General features: G+C 54.1%; 1 protein-coding gene across 1 annotated transcript in view; it reads right to left on the bottom strand.

The window, feature by feature from the left end:
- FCGBP (Fc gamma binding protein) overlaps positions 1–15,722 on the bottom strand; it is a 92,314-nt gene that overhangs the window by 46,090 nt on the left and 30,502 nt on the right. The window contains exons 8-15 of the mRNA XM_024238152.3: positions 14,612–15,204; positions 11,214–11,808; positions 10,896–11,095; positions 8,583–8,724; positions 4,822–5,159; positions 2,890–3,463; positions 1,880–2,496; positions 607–1,150 (exon numbers count right to left, since the gene is read on the bottom strand). Of these exons, the coding sequence (XP_024093920.3) occupies positions 607–1,150; positions 1,880–2,496; positions 2,890–3,463; positions 4,822–5,159; positions 8,583–8,724; positions 10,896–11,095; positions 11,214–11,808; positions 14,612–15,204 (3,603 nt within the window). The remainder of the gene's footprint in view (positions 1–606; positions 1,151–1,879; positions 2,497–2,889; positions 3,464–4,821; positions 5,160–8,582; positions 8,725–10,895; positions 11,096–11,213; positions 11,809–14,611; positions 15,205–15,722) is intronic.

Raw genomic sequence — 15,722 nt, forward strand, 5'->3', positions numbered from 1 at the left:
ACCCAGGGTTTCTGACTAGGTGTTTCTTTTCTTTCTGTTTTTCCTTTTTCTTTCTTTCTTTGTTTTTCTTTTTTTGTTTGTTTGTTTGTTTGTTTTTTGTTTTTGAGATGGAGTCTCTGTCGCCCAGGCTGAAGGGCAGTGGCACCATCTCGGCTCACTGCAACCTCTGCCTCCTGGGTTCCAGTGATTCTCCTACCTCAGCCTCCCGATTAGATGAGATTACAGGCACCCACCACCACACCGGGATAATTTTTGTAGTTTTAGTAGAGGTGGGGTTTCACCATGTTGGCTGGGCTAGTCTCGACCTCCTGACCTCAGGTGATCCGCCCGCCTCGGCCTCCCGAAGTGCTGCGATTACAGTCGTGAACCACGGCGCCCACACTCTGACTAGGTGTTTCTAACTGACTCTTTCTCACTGCAGTACCTGACTTGGGGCATTTCAGTGTGTGAGTGCCAAGGTGTTTCCTGACAGGAGATACCGAGCTCAGAGGAAGGAAGGAAGGTGGCCCCGCAGCCCCATGGAGGAGGAAGGGGCTGCTGTCCTACAGTCCTGGGAAGGAAAGGGAGAGACCCGACCATGTGGACCATGCATGGAGCAGTACTCACGACAGAAGTCCGGCCGCCTCCACTCGCGGAGTTGGGCCCCAGCGGCCTGACAGGCTGCCACGTAGGCGGCCACTGCAGGACAGAGGCCTCCAGGATGGCCCTGAACTTGGCAGGCGTCCAGCAAGCAGCCCTGGAAGTACTGCGCGGGCGGCACAAGGCCGTGGCAGGGCGCCAGCGGGCCGTCGGTGGCGGAGATCACGCCGCAGGCATCCGGGCCGCCGAAGGACTCCTGCTGCTCTGGGGTGCACGGCGACGGGCATGGCTTGGACACACATTCTCCGCAGCCCTGGGCGCCGCCCACCTGCCATCCGGCGGGCTTCCCGCCCACAGGCTTCAGGTCGTCTGCGGGGTCCTGGTTGTAGTTCCCGCATAAGCCACAGAGGGAGCCCGCATATGCCGCCGGCACGCGCAGGCGCACGAAGCTGTCCCCATCGAAAGCCAGCGAGAGCCCTGAGGTTGTGGTCACCACCACGTCGGCGCCGCTCAGGTGTGCGTGCAGGAGCGCGTCCAGCTGGAAGGGCAGAGCGACGAACACGCCGTCCACCTGCGGGCAGGAGGTAGAGGGGGGACGGTGAGTGGAGAAAACACGGGTTTGAATCCTGGCCCCACCAACTACTAGCTGTGGGACCCAGAGCATGTCACCTCCCCTCTGAAAATACTAATGAGCATCTATAGTCCAGGCCTGGTGGCACAGCCTGCAATCCCAGCACTTTGGGAGGCTGAGATGAGAGGATCGCTTGAGGCCAGAAGTTCAGACCAGCCTGGGCAACATGGTGAGACCCCCATCTCAACAAAAAAAATGAAAAATTAGCCAGCGTGGTGGCGTGCGCCTTTAGTCCCAGACACTCGGGAGGCAGAGGCCAAGGCGGGAGGATGGATTGAGCCCAGGAGTTCCAGGCTGCAGTGAGCCCTAATCCTGTCACTGCACTCCAGCCTGGGCAACAGAGTCAGGCTAAGAAAAAAAAGAAAGAAAGAAAAGCAAGAAAGAAAAAAAGAAAAGAAAAACAAAGAGCCTCTATAGGCTCATGTCACTGACTCCTCATCCTTCTCTAAAACAGGTACTTTTCTTAGACCAGTTGACAGAGGAATACACTAGGCTCAGAGAGGAAGAAGCCACTGTGCCAAGCCATCAGGCTCCTAGACCTATACTCTGACCCTTCCATCATGCCCCAGCTAAGCTGTGAAAGGTGCCCAGGGGAATGGTGAAGCCCTTACCATCTCAGGCAACCCCAGAGCTGGCACCTGCTCCTGTCTGGCCCACAGCCCTCCTCACCTGTAGCTGCCGGGGCCAGCGGGCACTCAGTGTCAGGCTGTGGTTGTAGATTTGCAGGGTGACACTGCGGGTGTAGCTGACAGCCTGGCTGCCCCGGTGCTCATTGGCTACAGTGACAGTGAAGTTCTCAGCCCCCAGGGGTTGTCCGTGGCAGGGTGCACTCAGCAGGTACTCGCAGGTGCCTTGGAAATCGAATCGGTGCCCATCCAGAGTGACGTAATGGGGGTCACCCCATGCCTGGCACTCGGCTGTGCTGACGGGCTGGCAGCCGTGCTGGCCGGATGGCAGGAGGCCACACACTTCACCCAGCCCACAGCTGGCAGGTGTGCAGACCAGCGAGCCACCCCCAGGCCCGCAGCGGCACCTCTGGGAGCAGGTACCATCAGCCCAAAACTCACTGCCCGCCTCGTGGTAGGTGCCGTTGGCCCAGCAGCCGCAGCCGTTGTTGAGGGGAACACAGCGGTCAGCACTTAGCACGAAACCCGCGTCGCACTGGCAGCCCTCCACACAGGGGCCCTCGCATACGGCTGGGGTCGTAAGGGGTGCAGGGGACGGACAGCTGGCCGGGCAGGGTGGGCCACAGACCTCATAGTGGCTGTTTTCTGGGCAGGTGATCTCTGTGGGCAGATGAAGGAGCAGGAAGGAGAGAAACAGAGAGAAGGGTGTCAGGGGTGAGGTCCCAGGACAGGGTGGGAGGAGACAGAGAGAGACACCAGGGAGCAGACAGAGAAAGGGGGAGACAGAGAACAAGACACAGAGAGAGGACACAGAGAAAGAAATGGGAGAAGGTGAGACACCAGGAGACCCAAGCAGAAACTGAGGGAGATAGAGAATGAGAAACAGACAGATAGAGACAAGCAAAGCGAGGCCCAGAGACGAGCCCCAAGAGACAGAGAGACAAACAGAGAAAAAAGGAAACAAAGAGACCCAGAGGGACCAGAGTGAAACCAAAGCAGCCCGAAGAGACGGGAGCCCGCCCCCAACCCCGCCTCTGCTCCCCCAGCACTCACCACAGCCGACCTGTGCCCGCCAGTCTTCGATGACAACCCCAGCAGCCTGGCAGGCGGCCACGTAGGAAGCCAGCGCCTTGCAAAGAATGTCATGGGCCCCACCACCCATGCAGACGTCCAGAACACAGCCCTTGAAGAAGCTCTCAGGTGGCACATGAGCATGGCAGGTGGTGAAGGGGCCCCCTGTGCCAGGGGCCAGGGGTCCGCAGAAGCCAGGGCCCTCGTACTGCTCCAACCGGTCCTCAGGGCACGTTGGGCAGGACCCCTGACATTCGTCCCAACACAGTGGGTCCCAGCCTGGGGCTCGCCAGCTGCCGCCCCAGATGGGTATGGAGGGAGCCAGTGTGCCATTAGGGAAGACCTGGTCATTGTTGGGGTTGCGGTCCATGTTACCGCAGAGCCCGCACACTGCGCCATGATAGCTGCTGGGCAGGGTCACGTCTACCCGCCAATTCCAGTCATAGCTGACTTGCAGTCCAAAGTCAGCCACCAGCAGTGCCTTCGATGCACCCTGGGTCACTGAAATCCGCCCGTCGGCCACGGAGACAGGCAAGGCTGTCAGCACACCGTTCACCTGGGGGAAGGAGGGAAGGCAAACGGGTCACTGGAGGTTTTACAGCCCCAGCTCTGGCCCTCTGCCTCCCTCTCTCTCATCCTACCGGGGGCTGGGAGAGGCCAAGGCCTTCCCCCGATAGTTGGATTGTCATCTGACACACTGTGGACAGTTGTTCTAGCCCAGGTCTTGGGGAATGCAACCTCACTTTACTTTTTCTAGATCTTCTCCCTTCATCTCTATCTCCCTCCCCTGTCTCTGTGTCTCTGTCTCTCTGTCTCTCTGTGTCTCTGTCTCTGTGTCTCTGTCTCTCTGTCTCTCTGTCTCTGTGTCTCTGTGTCTCTCTCCCTCTGTCTTCACCTAAGTCTATATCACTTGGTCTTCTCTCTCTCTCTCTCTCTCTCTCTTTCTGTCTCCTTGTCTGTCTCTCCCTCCTCTTCCCTTCCTTCCTACCTCCCTCATTCTCTGTGTGTCTCTTCCACTCATTCACCATCATTTATTCAGTGCCTACTCTGTTGCATCCCTCAGTCTCTCCATGTGAGCTGCCATTAAGCTACATCTCCATTTCCTTGGGCAGAAAGGATAGCCCATTCCTCTCCCCCAATCTCCCTATATTTCTTTTTCTTGATTACTTCTTTTTTTTCAGACGGAGTCTCACTATGTCACCGAGGCTTGTGTGCAGTGTTGCAATCTCGGCTCTTGTAACCTCTGCCTCCCAGGTTCAAGCAATTCTCCTGCCTCAGCATCCTGAGTAGCTGAGAATTCAGGAGCATCACCACACCCAGCTAATTTTTGTATTTTTAGTAGAGACGGAATTTCACCATGTTGGCCAGGCTTGTCTCGAACTCCTGACCTCAGATGACCCATCGGCTTTGGTCTACCAGAGTGCTGGGATTACAGGCGTGAGCCACCGCGCCCAGCCCAATATCCCTGTATTTTTCTCCATGTCCTGGTCTCTGGGCCTCTCACTTGTTCCCTCACAGACACTCAAACGACTGTTCACCTGGACTAGACTCTGAGCTCAGCATGTGACATGCACCACCTTGCTGTGGGGCAGGCCCTGATACGATGCCCACTTCACAGATGAGGCCTACCAAGTGAACTGCCCAGCATCACACAGCTCATAAGGAGGAGAGGCTGGATTCAAACCCAGGTCTATAAAAAAGGCAAATGCTGAGGTCCTACGTTAAAGCCCTTAGCAAGGGGCTAGGCTCATTTAATTCCCAGTAACAGGGTGATATTTTTGCTGCAATTATTCTTTTTGTTGACAGTTTGTTTCAGGCCCAGGTGAAGACAAAGAGCCTTGAGCTGCTAACTGTGGTCGTCAGGATCCCTCCTGCCCTCCCGGCGACCTCAGGGGACCATCCTGCCACACATACCCGGACTTTGCCGATCTCGTCCTTGTGGATGGAGATGTTGGTGCCGAGGGCAGTCACAGTGACGACTCTCACGTAGGACACAGCAGGGTTGCCCCGGTTCTCGTTCTTGGTGGTGACGGTGAAGGGTGTGAGGCCCTGGGTGCTGACCCCTGGGCAGCCAGTTGTTGCCAGCACATAGTTACAGGTGCCCTGGAAGTCAAACTTCCGGCCGTCAAAGGAGTGGTAGTGTGGGTCGCCCCACAGCCAGCACGTGGCCTCATAGTTGGGCAGGCACACGCCCTGGCCACCCTGCTCCTTGCACGTCTCCTGTGGCCGGCATGTCACGCCGTGGCACGGGTCTGGGGACAGAAGAGGGAGGAGGACCTTGAGGGGCTGCCCATTGTAAAGGATGGCTGCTCCCTCCACATCTACCCCAGTCTGTACCAGGGATCTCAGGGTTACTGCAGGCAAGACCAGATTCCAGAGTCCTCATGTCTAGGACCTACTTCCTATAGTTTGCTTTTATATTTTCTTTTGTTTTGTTGGTTTTTTGAGATGGAGTCTTTGTCTGTCACCCAGGCTGGAGAGCAATGGTGCAATCTCGGCTCACTGCAACCTCTGCCTCCTGGGCTCAAGCGATTCTCCTGACTCAGCCTCCTGAGTAGCTGGGATTACAGGTGCCCGCCAGCATGCTTGGCTGATTTTTGTATTTTTAGTAGAGACAGGGTTTCACCATGTTGGCCAGGCTGGTCTCAGGCTCCTGACATCAAGTGATCAGCCAACCTTGGCCTCCCAGAGTGTTGGGATTACAGGCGTGAGCCACCATGCCCAGCCTGCTATTTTCAAGACCAGCCCCTGGGAGTCCCACACGTCTGACACTGAGGCCCCATGGTGGACTGTGTCTAAGTCTCGGCTGTCAAAGGTCCCATACCTGAGACCCGGGCCGCAGAGGCCCCTACAGCCAAGACCCAGTACCTAGAGTCCCCCTACCTCTGAGACTGAGGCCCTGCCATTTGCTGTGTGAGACTGAGGTCCTGGAGTCCATGCACCTAAGACCAAGGCAAAGACCAAGGCTCTGGGTCTGTGTTTAAGGTGCAGTTTCCATGGTGCCCTTGCTTGAGAGTTCACCCTGTTCTTGTATTTTAAGTTTTATAAGAACCTCACCCTCTTCACTTACATAGGCTACGGCTGCTTTCACACCACAGTGGCAGAGTGAGTAGTTGTGATCCAGAAGGTATAGCCTGCAAGCTTAAACATTTACCATCTAGCCCTTTAGAGAAAAGGTGCACTTGACCCCAGTTGAGATCTGTGCCCCAGGGGTCCTTGTGTCTGCGATGCCAGCGCTGAGAGCATTCATGTCTGAGACACCAGCCCCAGGGTTCTCTGTGTTCAAGACCTGGGCCCCAGGCCAGGTGTGGTGGCTCAGGCCTGTAATCCCAGCACTTTAAGAGGCTGAGGTGGGAGGATTGCTTGAGCCCTGGAGTTTGAGACCAGCCTGGGCAACATAGTAAGACCCCATTTCTACAGAAAAATTAATAAATGAGCCAGGCATGGTGGTGTGTGCCTGTGGTCCCCAGCTACTCAGGAGGCTGAGGTGGGAGGATTGTTTGAGCCCAGGAAATCGAGGCTGCAGTAAGCTACACTACACTCCAGCCTGGGTGACAGAGTGAGACCTTATCTCAAAAAAAAAAAAAAAAAAAGATCTAGGCCTCAGGGTCCCCCATGCCTGAGATCTCAGCCCCCTGGATGTCTCCACATTTGATGGAAATTGGTCTCCAATTTCTCCAGGTCCTGGAGGCCTCTGTGTCCAAGACTAGGGCCCTGGGTGATCTTCTGGCAAGAGCCCAGTGCCAGGGTCTCAGCAGGATATGAAACGTTTGAGACCCTAACTAGCTAAGTCTCATGGCCTGGGTCTCCCTCAGTGCAAGACCCCATCCCTGAGGGTTGCTGTATTCAAGACAGTAGCCTTGAGGGTGTCTCACTGCTGAGGCCCTGTCCTGGAGGGCTTCTGTGTCCAAGATCCCATTCCTATGGTTACTACATCTGTGACCCCAGCTTGTGGAACCCCTGTGTGGGAGAGGCCAGTCTTCAAATGTCTCCTTCCTCCTGGGTCCATTATCTGTGTACTGCCTCTCAGCTTCAAATACACCCACGGAGTTAAGCTTTGTCAACAGAGGGCGCTGGAGAGTCACTGCAGGAGGGAGGGGCTCCTGGTCTGGCTTCCAGCCAGTTTGGCCGTTCCAGCTCTCCCCAGGGTGTGGGACCACATTCAGTGAGTGCCACTGGCCCCAGCTGGCTTCCCAGGGAGCGGTTTCCTTCTTGCTAAGTCCAGCCTGCAGAAACCTCTGTGCCACCCAGTGGGCTACAGCTACAGTGAGACTGGACTCAGCCTTGGGGCTGATTCTCCCCTCCTTGAAGAGGAGGAGCCAATGTCTCCCTTCCTTGAGGCCTCTACCTTAGCCTTAAAGTCAGGGCTACTTCTTATATCTGCTTTGGTGGTATTCTTTAGTGTTCTCTTTATCGTTTCTATTTCTATTTATTTATTTGTTTGTTTGTTTGTTTGTAAAGAGACAAGGTCTTGCTGTCTTGCCCAGGCTGGAGGGCAGTGGTGCAATCATAGCTCACTGCAGCGTCCAACTACTGGGCTCAACTGATCCTCCCAACTCAGCCTCCTGAATAGCTGGGACCACAGGCGTGCATCACCACGCCTGGCTAATTTTAATTTTTTTGTGGAGACAGAGGTCTCGCTATGTTGCCCAGGCTGGTCTCGAACTCCTGACCTCAAGTGATCCTCCCAAAGTGCTGGGTGTGTGAGCCACAGCACCAGGCCCTCTTTACCCTTTAATAGTTAATCTCCTATTAATAAGTAAATGATTCTTTAATTAGACTCTCCTCATTCAAATGGCTGTGTGCTTTCTATCTCTCAAATGGATGCTGAGCGATATACCCCCCATTCCTGGGAGTCCCTGTTATCCTGCTCATCAGCTCTGAGAGTCTTAGCCCCCACCCCTTGGTGCTGGAGCTCCTATTCTCTTATCCTTGGGGGGAGGAGGGTTCTCTGCTCTTCACCCTAAGAAATAAGCCCTGGAGGTGGCTGTGTCCCAGATTTAGTCTGGGGGGTTCCCACATTGGAGACTATACCCCTAGAAATCCTGATCTTCCAGTTAAGAGGGGTCCCCATATCCAATGTCCTGCCTTGGTGGGGTCTCTGTGCCTCAGACTCAGAACTCTGCTCTCTGTCCCTGCTCCTGGGATACCAGTCTTTCCTCTGCCCTGTGCTGCTAGTGTCTGAACCCCAAGCCTAATCCCACACATCAGTGTTCCGCTCACGATGGCCCTCTAGGCTGCTGCTCTTGTATTCTAAAGTCTTATAGGAGCCTGACCTCTTCACTTACATAGTCTACGGCTGCTTTCATGCCACAATGGCAGAGTGAGTAGCTGGAACAAGAATGTACAGCCTGCGAGCTTAAACATTTACCATGTAGCACATTAGAGCAAAGGCGCGCCTGTCCCTGCCTTATACCGAGGGTCTCTGACATCCACCCTGAGAAAACTACCTCTGAGGGTCCCCACAGCCTGGATTTTCCCTAAGGGTCCCTACCTCCCAAAGTAGGTGGCCCTGGCCCTGCGAAACCTGGTCTAGGGTTCCCCAGGTCTGAGACCTCAATCATTAGTCCTGTACACCTCCCGCCATGGACACCCCAGTTACACTACCCTCAGCCCCAGAGTCGCCGTCCTCCATCCCTAGTCCCATCAGCCCCAGTCCCAGCCCAGCCCAGCACCTTTGGTGACGCAGCTCAGGATGCCTCCGGAGGGCTGGCACACCTGCCCCGGCTTGCAGCTGTGTTCCTGGCACACCACGCCTTTACCCGCATGGCACGTGCACTGCTGCCGACAGTGGTCAATGAGGACTGTCTGCTCCGGCTGTGGGGAGAGAGGGCATGGCCATCAGGGTGGGAGCCGACTCTCACATCTCTGGCGTTCTGGGCACAGAGGGGTTTGGCAGACATCACAGACAATGGACATCTCTTAGCAGGATGGCCCCTTGTCTGTGAAGCTGAGGCTTTGGGGTCGTTATTCATTTGTTCATTCACTTTTCTTCATTTACTCATTCATTCCAAAATATCCGCTCAATGTCTGCTGTAGGAGAAATGGTGTGACATAGTAACTAAGAGCAGATTGCCTGGGCTTGAAGCCCGTTTCTGCTGTTTCCAAACTGTGTGACTCTGGGCAAGTTACTTCACCTCTTTATGGCTCAGTTTCGTGATCTGCAAATTGCAGATGATAGTAGCGCCTGCCTATGGAAGTATAACTGAGTTAATAACACATGTAAAATTCAGATAAAATGAAAAGGGTAGGCCGGGCGCGGTGGCTCATGCTTGTAATCCCAGCACTTTGGGAAGCCGAGGCAGGTGGATCATGAGGTCGGAAGATTGAGACCATCCTGGCTAACACGGTGAAACCCCGTCTCTACTAAAAATACAAAAAATTAGTCGGGCGTGGTGGCGGGTGCCTATAGTCCCAGCTACTCGGGAGGCTGAGGCAGGAGAATGGTGTGAACTCGGGAGGCGGAGCTTGCAGTGAGCCGAAACGGCACCACTGCACTCCAGCCTGAGTGACAGAGCAAGACTCCATCTCAAGAAAAAAAACAAAAAAACAAAAAAAAAAACAGAAAACGGTTTCCTTTAAAACATTGAGACAGGAGAGATACGTGGGGTAAACATCAAACAAGATCCGGAGAATGTGGCTTATTTTTGAAGCTAATCACGTGATGGGTAAGTACATGGACAGTCATTGCACTATTCTCTTAATTTTTGCATGTTTGAACGTTTTCAGAATAAAAAGTTTTTAGATATGTAATGCATATATAAAAATATGCACACATAGCACTTAAAATGGTACCAGATACATAGTAAGCACTATCTACACATTTTCTGTTATTATTAATATTATTTATGTGAGGAGAACAACAGAGAGAAGGTTCCACCCCTAGGAGAGCTCACAGTCCTGCAAGGGAGACGGACATTAGACAAATACATGCTCCAGACAAAGAAAAAGGACCAACAGGGACAGAGTGGGAGAGGGAAAGAGAGGGTGTTAGCAGCTGGTATAACCCATGAAAATCTTGTCTTTGTGGTCAGAAAGGCTCCCTTCATCCAGACCCGGAAGTCAAAGCCACAACTTGACCCGGGGAGTCAGGGGAGGGTTTAAAGCTTCAGAGCCCATGGTCATATTTAGAAAGATCTTTACCACTGCCACGTGGAGGGTGGACCAGAGGGAGCAGAGGTAGGAGCTGGGAGGGACCCAGGTGGGAGAGGACCAGCTGGACCAAGGGAGGGCCACGGGGACGGGGAAAGGAGTGGGTACAAGAGACATTGAAGAGACTGAGTGGACTAGCTGTGGTGGCTCATGCCTGTAATGCTCGCACTTTGGGAGGCCAAGGCAGGAGGATCACTTGAAGTCAAGAGTTCGAGAGCAGCCTGGCCAATATGGCAAAACTCCACCTCTACCAAAATACAAAAAATCAGCTGGGCGTGGTGGCACGTGCCTGTACTCCTAGCTACTCGGGAGGCTGAGACAAGAGAATTGCTTCAACCTGGGATGCTGAGGTTGCAGTGAGCTTGAACCCAGGCAGGGGAGGTTGCACTCCAGCCTGGGCAACAGAGCAAGACTATGTCTTAAAAAAAAAAAAAAAAAGAGGCTCAGTGGGTCGGGCATGGTGGCTCACGCCATGAATCCCAGCACTTTGGGTGGCCAAGGTGGGAGGACGGCTTGAGGCCTGGAGTTCACAACCAGCCTGAGCAACATAGTGAGACGCCCGCATCTCTATGTCTCCACAGGAAAATTAAAAATTCGCTGAGCTTGGTGGTGCACGCCTATAGTCCCAGGTACTTGGGAGGTGAGGTGAAGGATTGCTTGAGCCAAGGAATTCGGGGCTGCAGTGAACTATGATCGTACCACTGCCCTCCAGCCTGGGTGACAGAGTGAGAGCCTGACTCTAAAAGAAATAAATAAGAGGCCAAGTAGGCCGTGGGGCTGATGAGCAGTGGGAGGGGTGAGGCCCCATATTCTGCCCCAGATGACTAGGTTCCTACCTCATAGTAGACACCATTGTGGTAGCAGCCGCATTGCTGGATGGGCACACAGGCTTGGCCGTTGTAGAGGAAGCCGGAGTCACACTGGCAGCCCTCAGCACACCCATCTGGGCACTGCAGAGGGGCACTGAGAGCCGAGCAGCCCAGGGAGCAAGTGTCCGCGCAGAGCTCGTAGTGACTGTTCAGAGGGCACTCCATGGCTGCAAGGAGGGGTTGACGATCAGAGCCCTGGGGAGGGAGGGGCTGCAAGGCCCAGGGTCTACACCTTCTGTGCCTCAAGCTCTCCCCTCCCTGCCCCGCCGGCTCTCCCTCACTCACGACAGAAAGTTTCAGTCCTCCAGGGCTTCACGTGGCCTCCAGCCGCCTGGCAAGCACTCACATAGGCATGGATGTTGCTGCAGAGAATGCTCAGGTTCCCACCACCCAGGCAGAGATCAAAGACACAATCTTGCAAGGGACCCTGGGGATCCACCAGCTTGTGGCAGGAGGCCAGTGGCCCTGTGGGGCTGGAGAGGAGCCCACAGAACTCCTCCTTCTGATACTTCTTCTCCAGATCGGGAGGACACTCGCCACTGGGGTCGCAGCCCTCGCTCCCCGGCGGACAGGGGGTCGGCGGCCGGCAGGGAGAGTCGGGCACCACCTCCTCCCAGGAGTTGCCGAACTCATTGGCGTTGCCTGCCTGAGAGCCATTGGGCTTCTGGAAGTCATCCTTGGGGTCGCCGTTGTAGTTCCCACACAGGCCACACATCTGCTGGTAGTAGTTTCCGGGGACGGTGACCCGCACATAGTACACAAGGTCGTAGGCCACACGCAGGCCGAAGTCGGTCTCAATCACAACATCTGAACCATGCTGGGAGGCACGGATCTGGCCGTTGGCCAGCACCACGGGCAGCTTCATGTCCACACCGTTCACCTGGGAGGTGAGAGAGGCAGGCCACGCTTCAGAAAGTATACTTTGAGTGGGGGTGGGACCCTAGTTCAAGCCCATGCCTGATGCTGAAGATCTGTGTGACCTCACCTCTTGGGGCTTCACTTTTTGTATGTCTAAAGTTGGTAGAATAACAGGGCCTGATAGTCGATTGAATGGTGGTCCATAAAAGACATATTCACCCAGAATCCCGTAACGTGAGCTTACTTGGAATAAAGTTCTTTGTAGATGTAATCAGGGTAATAATCTCAACATGAGATTATCCTGGATTAAACTGGGCCCTAAATCCAATGACTAGTGTCCTTATAAGAGCCAGAAACAAAAAGACACAGAGACACACAGGAAAGGCCAGATGAAGATGAAGGCAGGGATTAGAATGGTGTTGTCACAAGCCCAGAGAACCTGGAGTCTGCAGAGCTGGAAAGGGAAAGGAAGTTCCCCCAACCAGTGTCTTTGGAGGGGGTGCAGCCCTGCCGACACCTTGATGTTGAACTTCTGGCACCCAGGACTGTGGAACGTACATTTCTATTGTTTTAAGCCACCAAGCTCGTGGTAATTTGTTATGGCAGCCAGGGGAAACGAATACAGGTCTCGATGAAGTAACAAGCCTCCAGCTATCCTTTATGTACCACTTGCTGCAGTCATTAATAAGCAATGATCGCCCCCAGAGCCACTTGCCCAAGTTCAATTTCCCCCTTTACCCTCTTTGTGACCTTGGGCAAGTGAGTCACCTCTCCCTGTTTCTGTTTCCTCATCTATGAGGCGGGAATAAGGTGTTTGCCCCACGGAACTGTTGTCAGGATCAGATAAATTAGTATCTGTAAAGTGCTGAGAAACGCGGCTGGCATGGCATGCAGGCTTCAGGAGCATTTGCTGCTATTAGCAGCTATGAGCGGAGGTTTTTCTTTTGAAGAGTAAACAGACACCATAGGTTTTTGCTTTAAAGCATCAGCGAATGGAAAGTTAGGCTAAATTCTTGGGGAAATAACTCAAACCTATGAGTTGAGGACCAGTGGTTTCAGTTTAAGGTTTACTAGGCACCAACAAAGCCTTGTAAATCCACCCCTGGGCTGGGCACAGTGGCTTATATCTATAATCCCAGCACTTTGAGAGGCCAAGATGGGAAGATCACTTGAGCCCAGGAGTTTAAGGTCAGCCTGAGCAACATATGGAGATCCTGTCTCTACAAAGTAATAAATAAATAAATAAATTAGTCAGGAGCAGTGGTTCACAACTGTAATTCCAGCACTTTGGGAGGCCAAGGTGGGAGGGTCTCTTGAGCCCAGGAGTTCGAGACCAGCCTGGGCAACATAGCAAGACCCCTCTCTATACAAAAAAAAATTGGCCGGGCGTGGTGGCTCACGCCTGTAATCCCAGCACTTTGGGAGACCGAAGCGGGTGGATCCCGAGGTCAGGAGATTGAGACCATCCTGGCCAACATGGTGAAACCCCCATCTCTACTAAAAATACAATAAAGTAACTGGGCATGGTGGTGGGTGCTTGTAGCTGAGGCAGGAGAATCACTTGAATCCGGGAGACAGAGGTTGCAGTGAGTCGAGATCGTGCCACTGCACTCTAGCCTGGGTGACAAAGCGAGACTCTGTCTCAAAAAAAAAAAAAAAAAAGTCACGCCTGTGCAGTTCGCCAGATTAAGTCAGTAATTGATCAGCACCTTCGCCAATACTGCTACTAGAAAAACAGCTGCGTGTCTGTGTTTCAGTGGGATCTCAGGGGAAACCCCTCCACTGTAACTCAGATGCCAGTCTCCACATGAGACCAAATCTTCTCAGTAAGAAAAGCACTGCAGAGCAGCATGGGGTTCAAGCTCCACCTTTGCTGGGGGACTATGGGCCAGTGATGGGCCACCCCACTCTGAAAAATAAAGCAAGTCATGGTGCCTGCAGCTCCTGTTGGAAGTATACAGACAACACGGACATGAAGTGCCTGGCAGCCAAAAGGTCTGCAGTCAGCTGTATAGAAACTATAGCTGCCGTTGTTGTAGTTAAGGGGGTGAGAGTGTCACCCACAGATTGACAGATTGTCCTCTGTCCATGAAGCTTCTCCAGACTTGATCTTTCCCAACCTCTGATGGCACCGCGTGCTGCCAATGAGTGGCAGACTAAGGAGGTGGGTAGGGCAGAATCCAGGATTGAGGTGAGGAGAGGATGGAGTGGGAGGGAGGAGAGAGTGGGAGAGATCTGGAGAGAAAAGTCAATGCGGGCAGGCGCAGTGGCTCATGCCTGTAATCCTAGCGTTTTGGGAGGCTGAGGCGGGTGGATCACAAGGTCAGGCGTTCAAGACCAGCCTGGTCAACATGGCCAAACCCTGTCTCTACTAAATACAAAAATTAGCCAGGTGTTGTGGTGGGCGCCTGTAATCCCAGGTACTTGGGAGGCTGAGGCAGAAGAATCCATTGAACCCAAGAGGCAGAGGTTGTAGTGAGCCCAGATCGCACCATTGCATTGCAGCCTGGGCAACAGAGCGATACTCCATCTCAAAAAAAAAAAAAAAAAAGAAAAGAAAAGAAAAGAAAAAAGAAAAGTCAATGCATGGAGGTGAAGAGAGGGTGGAGACTGAGGGACAGAGTAGGGGGAGCAGCTCCCAAGTCCCTGATGACACCTCCCTCATTGGCTTCCCACTCTGGGTTCTGACTGGCATCTTCTGTCTTCAGGGACCCCAGGCCTCGCACATGCACTCTCATCTCTGTGCCCCCAACTCCTGGGCTGAGCGCTGCCTGTGTCCCACACACCCACAGGCCCCTCGCCCCCTGCTCCCCATCTGCTCTCACCGTGACCTTCCACTGTCTCTGCTCCAGCCGCAGGGTGAAGTTTGCCACCTGGACCGTGATCACCCTGGTCACACTGACTCGCCCATTACCCCAGGCCACGTTCTCCTGCAGGACGGCAAACCGATGCAGGCCAGGCCGGGTGCCGCAGGTCTGAGCCAGCACATACACGCAGGTGCCCATGAAGTCGAAGCGGCGGCCATCAAAGGTGGTGTAGTGGGGATCTCCTGACGCCTGGCAGGTGGTAGAGCCCACGGCCACGCAGCCCAAGCTGCCACCGGATGGCTGGCAGGCCTCGTGCGGGCCACAGCTGGAGGGCTCACAGGACACCAGGCCGCCCTCCTGGCAGTGGCAAAGGGAATCACATCCGGGGCCAGGGTAGAAGGTCTGGCCTGGTGGGTGGTAGGTGCCCTGGTGTACGCAGCCACAGGAGGCCAGGGGCAGGCAGGACTCACCACTGAGCGCAAAGCCCTCATCGCACACGCAGCCCTCATGGCATTCTGAGCCACAGCCCCCGGGCACTGGGAGGTCTCCACAGGACAGCGGGCAGCCATAGGAACACGCCTCATAGTGGCTGTGGGGTGGGCAGCTCAGTGCTGCAGGGAGAGGAGACATCAAGATCAAGAATTCCTGTTCCCAGGTCAGGAGATCAAGACACACTCACACACAAGCGGTCCCCCAACAGATTCGTACGCACACACAGATGCTCAAAGACACTCACACACAAGCGGTCCGCCAACACATTCGTATGCACACACACACTCAAACACACTCACACACAAGCAGTCCCCCAACACATTCGTATGCACACACAGATGCTCTAAGACACTCACACACAAGCGGTCCCATTGCAGGGAGCTTGGGGAACACATTACATCACAGTTAATCTGATCCTGATAATTAATATTCTTTCCCAATTTAACTGTGGTTTGGAGTTATCTATTATACTTTTTTTTTTTTTTTTTTTTTGAGATAGGGGTCGCTCTGTTACTCAGGCTGGAGCACAGTGGTGCTTGCTATCACGGCTCACTGCAGCTTTGACGTCCTGGGCTCAAGCAATCCTCCCACTTCAGCCTCCTGAGTAGCTGGGACTATAGGCGTGCACCATCATGCC

This window comes from Pongo abelii, chromosome 20, assembly GCF_028885655.2.
Source record: "Pongo abelii isolate AG06213 chromosome 20, NHGRI_mPonAbe1-v2.0_pri, whole genome shotgun sequence".
Lineage (NCBI taxonomy): Eukaryota > Metazoa > Chordata > Mammalia > Primates > Hominidae > Pongo > Pongo abelii.